This window comes from Phyllobates terribilis, unplaced genomic scaffold, assembly GCF_046119375.1.
Source record: "Phyllobates terribilis strain yellow unplaced genomic scaffold, ASM4611937v1 Scaffold_9__5_contigs__length_417890890, whole genome shotgun sequence".
In the NCBI taxonomy this organism is placed as follows: domain Eukaryota; kingdom Metazoa; phylum Chordata; class Amphibia; order Anura; family Dendrobatidae; genus Phyllobates; species Phyllobates terribilis.
Window position 1 is genome coordinate 142,135,012 of NW_027362769.1, and position 14,426 is coordinate 142,149,437.

The window sequence follows — 14,426 nt, forward strand, 5'->3', positions numbered from 1 at the left end:
ACCCCAGTTGAAAACTTTTAATCATAATGTGAACAGCAATCGATGCTAAGAAAAACTGGAGCGGCCGCTCACCTGTTGCCTCCTGTTCTGCTCCCGTGCTGGTGACGAGTAGGAGCTGATGTAGATGGGAGATGCTTTGCTGGACCCTGAAAGAACAACGTCCGATTAGTTCCCTTGGACAACAATTTCCATTCCCTACAGTATGCCCATGTACACGCACGGAAGAGACCTGTCAATCACCTCGAGTGATGCAGGGAGCAGCCGGCCAGGGACTAGCCTCATCCCTCCGTATGCTCTCTGGCGGCACATCAATCTAAGCCGGAGCCTTTCTGGGAACAGTACAGTGGGTACGGAAAGTATTCAGACCTTTTTAAATTTTTCACTCTGTTTCATTGCAGCCATTTGGTAAATTCTAAAAAGTTCATTTTTTTTCTCATTAAAGTACACTCTGCACCCCATCTTGACTGAAAAAAAAGTAGAAATTTTTGCAAATTTATTAAAAAAGAAAACTGAAATATCACATGGTCATAAGTATTCAGACCCTTTGCTCAGACACTCATATTTAAGTCACATGCTGTTCATTTCCTTGTGATCCTCCTTGAGATGGTTCTACTCCTTCATTGGAGTCCAGCTGTGTTTAATTAAACGGATAGGACTTGATTTGGAAAGGCACCCACCTGTCTATATAGAAAGAAAGGATATCCAGCTTCATATTAAAACATCTTCCTATTTTATATGAGGATGCTGTATTATCAAAAATCCTTGATTCTGGAGTGTTAGTGGTTGTGAAAAAAGCACAAACAATAGGTGGACTATTATCATCTAATCTCCCTAATAATAGACACAAACGCTACACCTGGCTCAATTGTAAAGGTTTCTATAGCTGCGGTCGCACTAAGATGCAGCATTTGTCGCTATATAAAAATTACTAAAACCTTTACTAATGCCGATCTAAGTGAAACACACAACATAAGGAGCTATTTAAATTGCAATAGCAGCTATGTAGTATATATAATTAAATGTACTATTTGTAATTTATTATATGTCGGATGCACTATAAGAAAGCTAAAACAACGAGTGGGTGAACATTGAAGTGATATCTGTAATGTCACTAATCATAATATCTCTTGCGCCTCCAGACATTTTATTGAACAGCACAATAGAGACATCTTCATTTCAGGTCTTTAGTATTGAAAAACCCACGGGGTGGAGACAACCGGAGACGCCTACTTTATCGTGAAGCATTTTGGATGTACCATTTACACACTTGTCAACCAAATGGTTTAAATTTACGGAGAGAACTACTGTTTCATTATAGCGAGTAAATCATCTTTATATTATCTTTTTTGTCATATTATTTGTTTTATTTGCGCACTTGTTTTGTTAAAGAAATAGTTTTATACATTTGTATGTGAATCTTTGTATCACATGACCTTTATTCTGTATGTTGATTGGTGAATAATGCTTTATATACCTTTGAAATGCCTTTTACAAGCCAGTCTTGACAAAGAACGCACCTTTTGCGTTCGAAACGCGTTGCCCTGGCTATATACCATGACTATGGAATCTGATTTTTAAAGCTTTGTCTACAATAAAAGAACATTTTGTGGACTATTTATGAAGCTGGATATCCTTTCTTTCTATATCTTCTGGAACTATTGCGAGTGGTTCATCGCATCCGTGCTTCAGAACGTCTGTGCTCAGGTGAGCTGCTGAAACCCTCTATTCTACTACACACCTATCTATATAAGACCTCACAGCTCACAGTGCATGTCAGACCAAATGAGAATCATGAGCTCAAAGGAACTGCCCAAGGAGCTCAGAGACAGAATTGTGGCAAGGCACAGATCTGGCCAAGGTTAGAAAAGAATTCCTGCATTACTCAAGGTTCCTAAGAGCACAGTGGCCTCTATAATCCTTAAATGGAAGTAGTTTGGGACCATCAGAAGTCTTCCTAGACCTGGCCGTCCAGCCAAACTGAGCAATCATGGGAGCAGAGCCTTGGTGAGAGAGGTAAAGAAGAACCCCAAAATCACTGTGGCTGAACTTCAGAGATGCAGTAGGGAGCTGGGAGAAAGTTCCACAAAGTCAACTATCACTGAAGCCCTCCACCAGTCGGGCCTTTATGGCAGAGTAGCCAGACGGAAGCCTCTCCTCAATGCAAGACATATAAAAGCCTGCATAAAGTTTGCTCAAAAACACATGAAGGTCTCCCAGACTATGAGAAATAAGATTCTCTGGTCTGATGGGAGGAAGATAGAACTTTTTGGTGATAATTCAAAGCGGTATGTGTGGAGAAAACCAGGCACTGCTCATCACCTGCCCAATACAATACCAACAGTGAAACATGGTGGTGGCAGCATCATGCTATGGGGGTGTTTTTCAGCTGCAGGGACAGGACGACTAGTTGCAATTGAAGGAAACATAAATGTGGCCAAGTACAGAGATATCCTGGATGAAAACCTCTTCCAGAGTGCTCTGGACCTCAGACTTGGCTGAAGGTTCACCTTCCAACAAGACAATGACCCTAAGATAACACAGCTAAAATAACAAAGGAGTGGCTTCAGAACAACTCTGTGACCATTCTTGACTGGCCCAGCCAGAGTCCTGACCTAAACCCAATTGAGCTTCTCTGGAGAGACCTGAAAATGTCTATCCACCAACATTCACCATCCAACCTGCCGGAACTGGAGAGGATCTGCAAGGAAGAATGGCAGAGGAACCCCAAATCCAGGTGTGAAAAACTTGTTGCATCATTCCCAAGAAGACTCATGGCTGTACTAGCTCAAAAGGGGCTTCTACTCAATACTGGGCAAAGGGTCTGAATACTTATGACCATGTGATATTTCAGTTTTTCTTTTTTAATAAATTTGCAAAAATTTCTACATTTCTGTTTTTTTTTCAGTCAAGATGGGGTGCAGAGTGTATTTCAATGAGAAAAAAATGAACTTTTTAGAATTTACCAAATGGCTGCAATGAAACAAAGAGTGAAAAATTGAAAGGGGTCTGAATACTTTCCGAACTTGCTGTATATCTGGTAGCGGCAGGCACCGATTCATTCTGCCCGCGGTTTGAGCAGCGTTTGAGCAGCTGATAGGTTACTCTAAAGAAAGGGCCATTTCGGGACGATTTGCAGAAGCTGAATATATTTGCTTAATTTTGACAAGACAATTTTTTTGCTTTAACATAGAGCTCAGACCATGGGGAGACTTATCCGCCAGGATGCCTGCGATTGTGTATTATAGATCATGAAACAAGTCATGTATATGGATCCATATATAACTAACAAATATAGCTGCACTCTGTAGCATGCAAACATGAAGTATATGAAATCTGAATTGCAGTACTGCTCTAGAAAATAGGAAAAAATGAAAATATTTAGCGCATAAATTGGCCAATTCACGTGTGCCCAGTAGTGATGAGCGAGTATGTTCTGTTAACCCTTTCAGCGAGTATGCTCAGACGAGCACCGAGTATCTTCCCGGTACTCGGGTGTTATGTTTCAGTCTCTCTGTGTGCATGATTGGCGACTGCTTTAATACATGTGAGGAATGCCTAAGAAGCAGACATTCCTCACATGTATTAAAGCTGTCAAACAGTCGCCAATCATGCACACAGAGAGACTGAAACATAACACCCAAGTACCGGGAAGATACTCGGTGCTCGTCTGAGCATACTCGCTGAAAGGGTTAACAGAACATACTCGCTCATCACTAGTTCCTAGTAGCCACGACAAGGCGACCTTCTTTGCTGGGAACCTATCCTAATGTGATTCCTCTCCTGGGCTGAAGCTACATTTATATGGGAAGATAGGATCCTGCTGTGATTAAAACTGCCTCAGGCTGATGGTGAACTGATCGATCAGAGAACCTATATATAAATAACGAAAGACTGACCATCACTTCCAAACAGAACTGGTGCATACTAAGAGTAGCCATCTCTATATATATGTCGTGGCTGTTGTTCATACATGAATTGGCCAATTTATGTGCTAAGTATCTTCGTTTTTTCCTATTTTCTAGAGCAGCAATGCAATTCTAATTTCATACATTTCATGTTTGCATGCTATAGCGCTACAGAGTGCTACTCTGTTAGTTATATATGGAGGTGGCTACGCTTAGTCTGCACCTGTTCTGTTTGGAAGTGACGTTCAGTCTTTTGATATTTGCATGGATCTATGTGTCGTTGCACAGCCTGTAACCGTGGCCCACAATACCGGATACTTGCATAATAGAAATCCCCGGAAGAGCGTGCCATACAGAGTAACTATGGAATAACAATCGCCAGCTTGTGCCCCCCGAGACCCCAGCATGATGATATGCTCACCATCACGAATGCATTCTGCAGCGCAAGTTAATCGTGCAGACACCTCGGCCGCTCCCAGGGGTCATTGTACTTAATGAATTTCTGGTATCTAAGCTTTGGTGGGAAGCGGGAAGGGCAGAAACATCAGGGACAGCTGCAGCACTTCAGTACAATCTGACAACTGTCACAACCCATTACTGATGAGAGGCGTAATAAATTGCATTCAATCCCTGCTTTATTCCCACAGTATTTATGGTGAAATGGTATCAGCAACCTCATTACACCGGACGACTCTGAGCCGCGGGCCATTATCATGCTTAGATAGCGGGCCTGTAACTTCGTGACAGCAGGAGGATGTCAGCTCTGCGGCCGCGGCTGGTGCACAGCTTCAGAACAGAGAACTTTACTGTTACGTCTGAGTAGGTTTACATCTTTAGAACAGTTACAGCTGTTTTTTTTCTGATGCAAAGCTCCAAAACCTCTGCATAGACAAGCTATGTTAAAAATACAACATGCTGATTGCCAGTAATGGCCACCAGAGGGAGCTGGTAAAGGGAGAGGCTGTACCCATGGACCGCAGGGGCTGGACTCTCCACATCCCGACCAATCAGCTAAGAGGAGCCTGTAAGATCTTACTAGTTAAGACTTTTATGTTAATGGTGACAACAAAATGTGTTAGTTTTTAAAAAAGGGAGGAATTTTCTTTACATTATTGTTTCCATTTTTAATAATATTTTAAACTATTTTTAACTACGATCATTTGATTTCTGATGCAATGAAAGTATATTGTTCTGTTAGGGCGCCGTACTCCTTAAGAGTGAAGGTAGCTAATCCTGGTGGGATAAGACTACAGTATATTGGGGGTGAGGGTGACCTCACAAGTCACCCCTGATAGATGGCATCGGAGAGACAGGAATCCTGCTTGCTGGCTTTCCATTGGCCGATCATCTGGGGGGGGGGGGGGATATAAGCCTCTTCCAGAAGAACACAGGAGAGCTCAGAGTTTCTGTGTATGGGGGAGATGGCTGTCAATCTATCTAAGGTGTATGGGGGTCTTTAAGCCTGGCCTGTAAGCTTAAAAGGGTTGTCCACCTTTGAGGACAATTATTTATTTTACTTAAAGCGTACCTGTCAGCAGGATTGTGCCTAGTAAACCACATACACTGCCAGGTGGGCGCCGTTATACTGAGTAAAATGATACCTTTGTTGATGAAATCCATACAGTGGTTCTTTTACAATCTTTACTTTCATTTCTGACATCATGATATGCATCTGCTCTCATGATGTATTCCTGTATGCCTATTTCTGCCTTCTGACAGGTCACTGTGCTTTCTGTTACCTGCCTACTATTTTACATACGGACTGTGCAATTTGTGCACGCGCGGGCGCCATTTTGCTAGAGAAAACAGAAATTTGCCTGTAGTAATATGGCCTCTGCGTTTGTCGTTTGCCAAGAGATGCTACTGCGCATGGGGCCATATTGCTACACCCAAATTCTTTTTCCAAAAGCAAAATGGTGCCCGCGCGTGCGCAATAGCATCAATTGGCAACCATAAGATGCTACTACGCATGCGCTGGCCGCGGCCATTTTGAGGGGAATGTAAATTTCACTTTGTGACACAAATTACACAATCAGTATGGAAAATAGTAGGCAGGTCACTGGAAGCACAGTGACCGGTCACAAGGCAGATATAGGGATACATGAATGAATAAATAATGAGAGCACGAGCATATCATTATGGCAGAAATGAAAGTAAAGATTGTAAAAGAACCACTAGACGGATTTCATCAACAAAGGTATCATTTTACTCAGAATAACGGCGCTCACCTGAGTGTATGTGGTTTACTAAGCACAATCCCGCTGACAGTTGCGCTTTAAATGCATTTATTTGGAGCTAAAAATTATTTTTGCAATTGGGTTTCATTAAAAAGTTATCACTATTTGGCTTTTACAGGCGGCACATTCAACTTTGATGTGGTCATAAATCAGCTGAGCGGAGCGCCGAAAAAGACAGATAAAAGCGTTACAAACGCTGTCATCAAATCTGAATGAGCTCACCGAAGGATTCTCAGTTAACTCATTCTGCAGCCAACAATAGACAGTGGAGCACAGAGGACACAGAAGGCAACATTTTTAATGAAACCCAATTGCAAAAATGATTTTTTTAGCTCCAAATATATACATTTAACTAAAAAAAAACAACCAAACAAAAAAAAACAAAAAACTTTTTAATAGGAGTAAACAGGTGGCAGTCCTGGAAGTATTAGTCCCTCTGCCATGGAAACTCATCAGTACCCCTCAAATGTATTATATTAGGCCATTGGGGTGACATAAGGGGCACCTTCTCGGTTTAAAAGCAATTTTTTCTATTGACCAGAAAATCATATAAAAAATGTGCACATGAACCTGTAACAAAAAGAACACCTGATGAATTAAAAATTACAATTTTAATGAATAGTACAAAAATAAAACATGAATATGTCAATTAGCCAAAAGATGGCACCAAATAACAGCAAGTAGGGAGAAGATATAACTATAATTAACAACATCCCTGAGTGGGAACAAGGCCGATAATATCTAATATAAGGTAATACCACATCTAATAGTGACTACATACAAGGAAAAAACAAAACAAAACACAAAGGTAAGTAACAATTTACCCCTGTTGGAATGTGGTGCCAAATCCCTAACGAGTGTTTCGCCGCTGTGCCTTCTTCTGGGGGAGTACCGATTCATGTGCACATTTTTTTATGTGATTTGCTATTCCCAAGGTGCAGACCCATACTTACTAGTCCCAGAGTTATTATGATCTTACATTTTTCTCACTTTACTTATTTCTAGTGAACTGGTTGCTTATATTGGTTTCTTTTCTATTGACCGCAGAATATAAGAAGTTGACCTCTCCAACTGTTGGGGCTGCAGGTGGGCTGTTTACGGAGAGGGATTCACCTCCTGAGCCACCCCCATACACCTGCACCCTGATAGGTCACATGTCATGAAGGGGTTGATGTAACCGTATACAGTTAGGCAGCCACCATGCGGCTTATTCAGGGGATTTGGAGCTTTGTATCAGGAGCAGCCTGCACTCGCACTGCTGAGCTCACGGGTAAGTGGTAGCATGCATTTCTCAGATTTGACAGCACGGATGTTGGCGATAACTTAAACATCTTCTACGTGTCGGTCTTCATTAATAAGAAGAGCCCACCGTGCCCAGAGCTTATTAATAAAACATAAGAGTAAAGAGAAGGGTTTCCTCAGATCTCCGCTTTACTCTGACCACATTGTGATACCACGGGCCCCCGAGCATCATAGCCTAATGCAGCATTTATCACAGAAAACAGAGTGTGAACCATGACTAATAGATCCCGGGCTCGACCTCTCAGGCGGACGGTCACAATTTGTCATTTCAGATCAGACAGAAACGCTGAGACGTGTGAGGAAGCCGCTTACCGCTATACATATCCTTGTGAATTAAGGATTCCCCCTGGCTGTTGTAGTATTGCATAGAGGACTGCGTTCTCTCGTAACCGGAGTGCGGCTCCCGGATCCCTAACAGTGCTGGAGAGGATGACGTGCTGCCCACTGCCCCCAGAAAGAAAAATCAGTCAGTCATACGAGGAACTACTACATCTCCTCCTCCTGAAAATGGGAACATCCACTGCCAGAGCCAAAATCAGAAAATGGACCATTTTTAAATCAGTTTTTTGTGTTACATGTAATCTTCATCTTAGTTCATATCAAGATCTTTATAAAAAAAAACCTATTAGTAATCTTGCAATTTTCACACTGCTCTCTAGGTTTTTTTTTTTTTTTTTTTTTTTTTTTTAGACTTCCGGTCTTTTCAGCAGGCTCATTATCATCAGAGGCTTCACCTATATACACACACCGCAAAACTGCTCTGAAAACACCAAAAGTCAATAGCACAAAAAAATTGTGATTTTTCAAAACTTTTGAAGATAAAATTCTGGTATAAAAGTTTTCATGAGTTGGGGCCTCATACATCATGTCATTTCAGGAGAATTTACTTATCAGCAGAGTCAGGGTTACAATAGCAGGTAACATCTCTATACACAAATGATGACACAGGATCCATCAATCATAATAAGCGATGTCACTCTTCCTTCACAATGACTTTTGCACATGCTCATTAGATGCTTCAATACAAAAGATAGGGGCGGGGTCTGTTCATCGGGGCTAATGTACATGTGCATTTTCTGAAAGGACAAGGATTTAGGTTCTAAAATAGCTCCAGTCGCCAGTGTGAAAACAAGATATATAATTTTTAATTTTTTAATCATTTTGTGATAGAAAAAAATTGACAAAAAAAAGTCAAAATGGTTTAAAAAATACAATGAACATAAAAACCAGATTTAAACAATAGGTCATTTTCTGATCACACATTCTCTAAGATATCACCGGCTCCTGGTCAGCACCTTGTAATACAAGGATAGGGACGTACAGGAGCTCGGCTGTGGACTTAGCTTGGCCACACACAGTAGATAGAAGTGCTGCCATTTACGTTGTCAGAAAGGTGTGTCCCTGCACAACCCTATGACAAGGGAAAGGTAACATACATTTATCATTTTACTCAAAATTTCTAGGAGGAGTAACAGAGGAACGACACAACACTGATAAATAAGAAATTCCCCAAAATTGTTATTACATACGAATACTATTATTTGCGAAAATAGACATCTCAGGAGATGTGACAAATCCTCCCTTAAAGGGTTATCTAATAATTTATGGTAAAACAGATACCTTTACCCTTCCTCTTAAAACAGGAAAAAAAAAACAATGTGATTCTTCAGTTTGCGCAATTCTGGAGTAATACTGTTTGCAATGCTGTAACATTTTTGCAGAATTTGTAGTTTTAATTTTGCAAGGTTTGGTATTTTTACACCGCTGTAAAAAACTTTTTGAAAAGAAAGAGGGGCTTAGCAGGAAGGAGGCGTGACATATCGCTGGTAAATTACGAGGAAAAAAAAGGGAATCCAGTACTCGACTGGAGCACAATTCTTCTATCTGCGCCAAATTTATTAAGAGGTGAGCGGCTTATCAAGGCTGGAGAGCGAAATGCCCGTCTTAAAGAAGCCCTCCTACTCATATCAAAGCTTTTATCCTCTTAATATATTGCAATCATCATATTATACAGCACTGTGTACTTACAATTGCTCATTTTGCCTTTCTACTCAGCAAATTCTTCTCTTTTCCATTAGGGCAATGACATCACGTGAGTAAAAATTGCCTAGCTGAATCCTTCTAAGCTCTATGTAGAAATAGGAGGTCAATTATCTCTGCACAAGTCACGAGTCCGTGCAAAAGTCCCTGGGAGAGGGGAGAGGAGGATGGAGCAGCTGGGTCAGGAGTTGGAGGGGAATGATAAATGCAGGGACAAGAGACTTCCTGTTTCTACATAGAGCAGAGAAAAGAGAACAATAAATTGTGTAGAAAGGCAAAATGAGCAAGTGTAAGTACACAGTGCTGTATAATATGATGATTGCAATATATTAAGAGGATAAAAACTCTGATGGGAGGAGGAGGAGGAGGAGGAAGAGGAGTGCTTCTTCAATAAATCGGGGGCAAAAACGTTTCGTCATTTTATTATTTATCATCTCCATGTGACATGCCTGTAGTTACATTTTGCTGAACACACAGTATGGAGAGAGTTTCCCAGGTAAGAGCGTGCCTGAGGCAGCCGGAGATGATTTTAGTAATACATCTTTGTATGTGATTCTCCGTTAGTTGTCAAGCTGTCTCCCTGCCTGCCAAGCACATTAATGGAAGTGAAGGAGACAAAAGCTGCGGGGACTGGAAATCAGACAAGGCTTGTCAAAAATCAGCCTACATTACAAGAGTGGCGATATCGCCGTGTCGGAATCGCAGCACTTGAGAAATGGTGCGGCGAAACTGCTGTGACGAGGACTTGTGTCGAGCATCTTATAGTTCATTAGTCTTTAACGGTGCAAGGACAAATGTCACCACATGGGGCCCCTTTGATTCATGAATATCTAAAATCTAAATTAGATTACCCGGGGATGAAGTATATTAAAGAGAACCTGGCACTTGCCATAAAAATGTATTTTTTTCTACTCGGTCTAAATGCCGCTGTTCTCCTGAATCTGGTGCAGTTTTTCTTTTTGTTCCTGCTCCTCTCCATTCCTGAGATATGGCCCTTTCTCTTAAGCATAAATCTAGTCTTTTTAGCCAAGAGGGAGTGGTTCTCAAGAAAACACCCTGAGAGAAGAGTTGATGAACATGCCCACATGGCCAACAAGGCTAGGGAAGAGGAGGCCATATCTCTGGAACGGAGAGGCGCAGGAACAAAAGAAAAACAATCGCCAGATTCAGGAGAACAGCGGCGTTTACACCAGGCAAAAATTACATATTTCTCATGGACAAAATGGGCATAGAGAATTTTGGGACCTTTGGTTCATTATCATTAGGATAGGTCATCAATGTGTGATTGGAGGGGGTGTGACACCCGGCACCCCGCTGTTCCCGTTGGCGGCTGGAACTGCACAGCACAGCTTTGTTGACGCTATAGTGGCTGCACAACCACCCACTATTGATTTGAATTTATGGCAGATGTGTAGTACCGGCCGCGGCCACTATAGCGTTGAAAAAGCTGTGCAGCTCCGGCCACCGCCATCACCGGGAACAGCTGATCGGCGGGGGTGCCGGGTGTTGCACCCCCACCGATCAGACATTGATGACTTATACTAAAGATAGCCAATGTTAAAGCCCTAGACAACCCTTTAAGAACAACTTCCTAAACCTCACATTGTGGATAGTGTAGGATCCATTTAGGAGCGCTCACCTGACTGGATCATGGGCGACATTTGCTGATTATTGTTTGATAACGATGGGTGAGATTTGAATCGTTCACGCTCCAACGTCGAGACCGGAGTTATAAAATGTGATTGATTCCAACCGTCCTATAAAGGAAAAGGAATTCAGATGTTAGTGATGGCTTTCAAATAAAAGAAAATTTGGGATATTCATATAATATGTCTGTAGGAGACAACCACCATAAGCAGATATCCTAAAAGCTGTGTGTGACTGTGAACTGAATTTATGTTTATGAAAATTTGCTCCATAAACACAAAATTGGAAAACGTGCCTGTCCTTTTGCTTCTGCAGAGTATTTCACCCTGCAAGATGGCGTGCAAAATCTGACACAAATCCAATAGAGCTCTGCTGCCAGCTGATGATGGTCTCATCTTCCCTTCTCTCAGGATTAGAGATAGCAGCAGGGAGGAGATTGTGAAGGACACAATAGGGAGGGTGGGAAGCATTTAAGCTATTGGGGAGGGCAGGTCACTCAGGCTGTAGATAGGGAGGAAAGCACATAATCCATCAAAAGCTGTAAAAGGTGAAAACACTACAGGAATGAATGTGTGCTAACACATGAGAGCTAGTATTGGACACTGCACCCTAGACACACAGACCTCACACGAAGCATGTGTTACTGGGAGGAACGTTTCCATATGAGTAAAGTCTGAAACTAAGGGCAGGTGCAGACGGCCATTGATTCTGTCATCTGAGAGAAAAGGGATGATTATTCAAATGACGCTCTGATGTCAGCATAGTGTGATGGGATTCTCTCAGATCAGAAAATCGGAGCACACTAAAAAGAAGATGGAGAACAAAATTTCTCCATCTTCTCCATTGTGTAAGTGTGCGGAAATCAGACTGCACTCAGATGTCACCCCAGTGCAATCCGATAATTTCCACACACTCATTGACTTGCATGGCTAAGTGCGATCCGAACATCGAATCATGCTCGGGCATGCAGTGATTTTTCCTCGGAAAGACTCTGTGAAATTCGATGTTTAGTCGGATTGCACTATGGTAGTCTGTACAAGCCCTAAGAGCAAGTTACAAACTGCAAGTTAATGAATCTGAAAATAAAGAATATATATTAGTGTAGATGACATCATAACGACACCGCTTCAGTTACATCAGAGCCAACAACATCTGCAGTGGTCCCTACTGAACTGTAGCTATGTAACAGTCCAGACCCTTTTCTTCCTGATATATTATTATTATTTTCATCCAGAAAAATATACCAGACAGCAATAACATCAGACATAATGATTACAGGTGAGGTGCGGTGGTACACTACATCCAATACTGCATCCTATGTATAATTTAGTAACGCAAGCAGGAAAGGACTGAAATGTTTTCCACAGCAGTATAGTTAACGATTGCTGCCAGCCATGCTGCTCACAGATCTGCAATTTCCATATTTCATTCTTACAATTTTTTTCATATACACACACACTTCAGTTTTTTTCTTTTAACAAAATGCAAAGTGAATGAAGAAAAGAGAAATCTAAATCAAACCAATATTTGGTGTGCCCTCGCATTGTCTTCAAAACAGAATCACTTCTTCTAGGTACAACTGCATGAATTCGGCAGGGAGGTTATCCCAAACATCTTGGAGAGCTGACCACAGATCTTCTGTACATGAGGCATGTGCAAATCCTTCTTTCTCTTCGACGTTGCGTTCAGGGCTCTGTGGGGGCCATATCATCACCTCCAGGACTCTTTGCCCATCTTTACGCTATTGTCCTGCTGCAGAATAAACCTCACTTTTGTAGCAGAGTTGGATGTTCCTCACCCAGTTTTAAACCTCCCACACAGCAGTTTCTGTTTCAGTTCATGACTTTTTCTTCTTATATATGAAATTTATGATCATCATCATGTTTGGTATACTTAGTTACTCATACACTGGACTATAATCCTACCAAAATCCATGACTTAATCCAAGTCTATCTATAAGAATTGATGCTGATCTGAAAGCAAAGGGCGGGCACACCAAGTATTGATTTGATTTACTTTTCTCTTTTGTTCATTCACTTTGACAAAATTGTACAAAGATAAATTGCGAAAAGGAGACGAAGAGAAACTGGAGGAAAGTAATGTACAGAGGGATCCTCGGTAACGTCAAAAGTACAATAGAAGAATGCACGGACCTTCTTGTAGATGCTGCGGAGGTCTCTATATTGCCAGAGTGTATTCAGCACTTGTGCAGCAGCTTTCACCACCTTCAATGAAGATCTAATCATAGAAAAAAAAAATATTCTATAACCACTCTAAAAGAGCAAACAAATAGACCTCATGTACCACTGAAGTACTACAAGTAACACAATGCATCCCACATTTGTATGCGTCTTACAGTCTGAAAATTCTGATTTGTGTCATGTCCTTTTATATTTACACACAACCTGACCCACACAAAACTGACACCTGGACACCTAGCTGTGCAGGGAAACCATCGGCCCCATGCATTTAAATAGGGCTATGCTGCAGATAACCATAGAGCGGAGTGGCCGGGGAGCCGTTGTGCTGGAAAAAACAATGACGGTGATGCCATGCTTAACCAGTGCTGCAGACCCTCCAACCTCAGGATGAGTGAGGGTCTCAGAGACTGGATTCCACCTAACATATACTGATTTGCAATCACATTATAACATGGTTACTTCCCACTTAACAGCATGTACAGTACATTGGTGGTCTTCATATGTTATCCGATATGGTTGCATATTCTATTTTCCAAGCCTACCCATAAAAGTAAAAGGGGATAAAGGGGATCTGTCACCAGGTTTCTGCTACCTCATCTGAGAGCAGCATGTCGGCGAAGAGACCCTGAATCCAACCATGCATCACTTAGTTTACTGGGTGCAGCGGTTCTGACACAGAGTTTTTAGATTTAGCAATGCGACAGAGCTGAGAAAGCTAACCCCGCCCACACCAGGCTCTGTATATACAATGTCTATAGGCAGTGAGCTGCTTATCACAGGAGGGGGCGGAGTCGGACATGAAAGCGTGCGAGTCAGCTAGTCACAGCAATGATAATGTCCTAGTGATAAAACCTTCACTGTAAGTAAACAACAGCACATAGCCTGACCTGTGACACATAGTTGAATTCTGTGTTTTAACCCCTACCTCATGGCGTCCTCAGATCACATAGCAAAAACCTGCTGACAGATTCCCTTTAAGCAGTGATATTAGTAATTCTGCAGTGCATCGGCATGAACAGGTTCTACATGGGTAATTTTTATAGGAGAGTAAAGATACGGATGGCAACTAGGGACCAATGTGAGAACAGAGCGCT

General features: G+C 41.8%; 1 protein-coding gene across 9 annotated transcripts in view; it reads right to left on the bottom strand.

Moving 5' to 3' along the window:
• PKP4 (plakophilin 4) overlaps positions 1–14,426 on the bottom strand; it is a 276,139-nt gene that overhangs the window by 5,332 nt on the left and 256,381 nt on the right. For 7 of the 9 annotated variants that reach the window (XM_073647128.1, XM_073647126.1, XM_073647127.1 and 4 more), the window contains 4 exons: positions 13,285–13,369; positions 11,124–11,241; positions 7,757–7,888; positions 73–146 (listed from right to left, as the gene is read on the bottom strand). In XM_073647128.1, the coding sequence (XP_073503229.1) occupies positions 73–146; positions 7,757–7,888; positions 11,124–11,241; positions 13,285–13,369 (409 nt within the window). The remainder of the gene's footprint in view (positions 1–72; positions 147–7,756; positions 7,889–11,123; positions 11,242–13,284; positions 13,370–14,426) is intronic. The other 2 variants (XM_073647131.1, XM_073647130.1) reach the window with 1 other exon arrangement.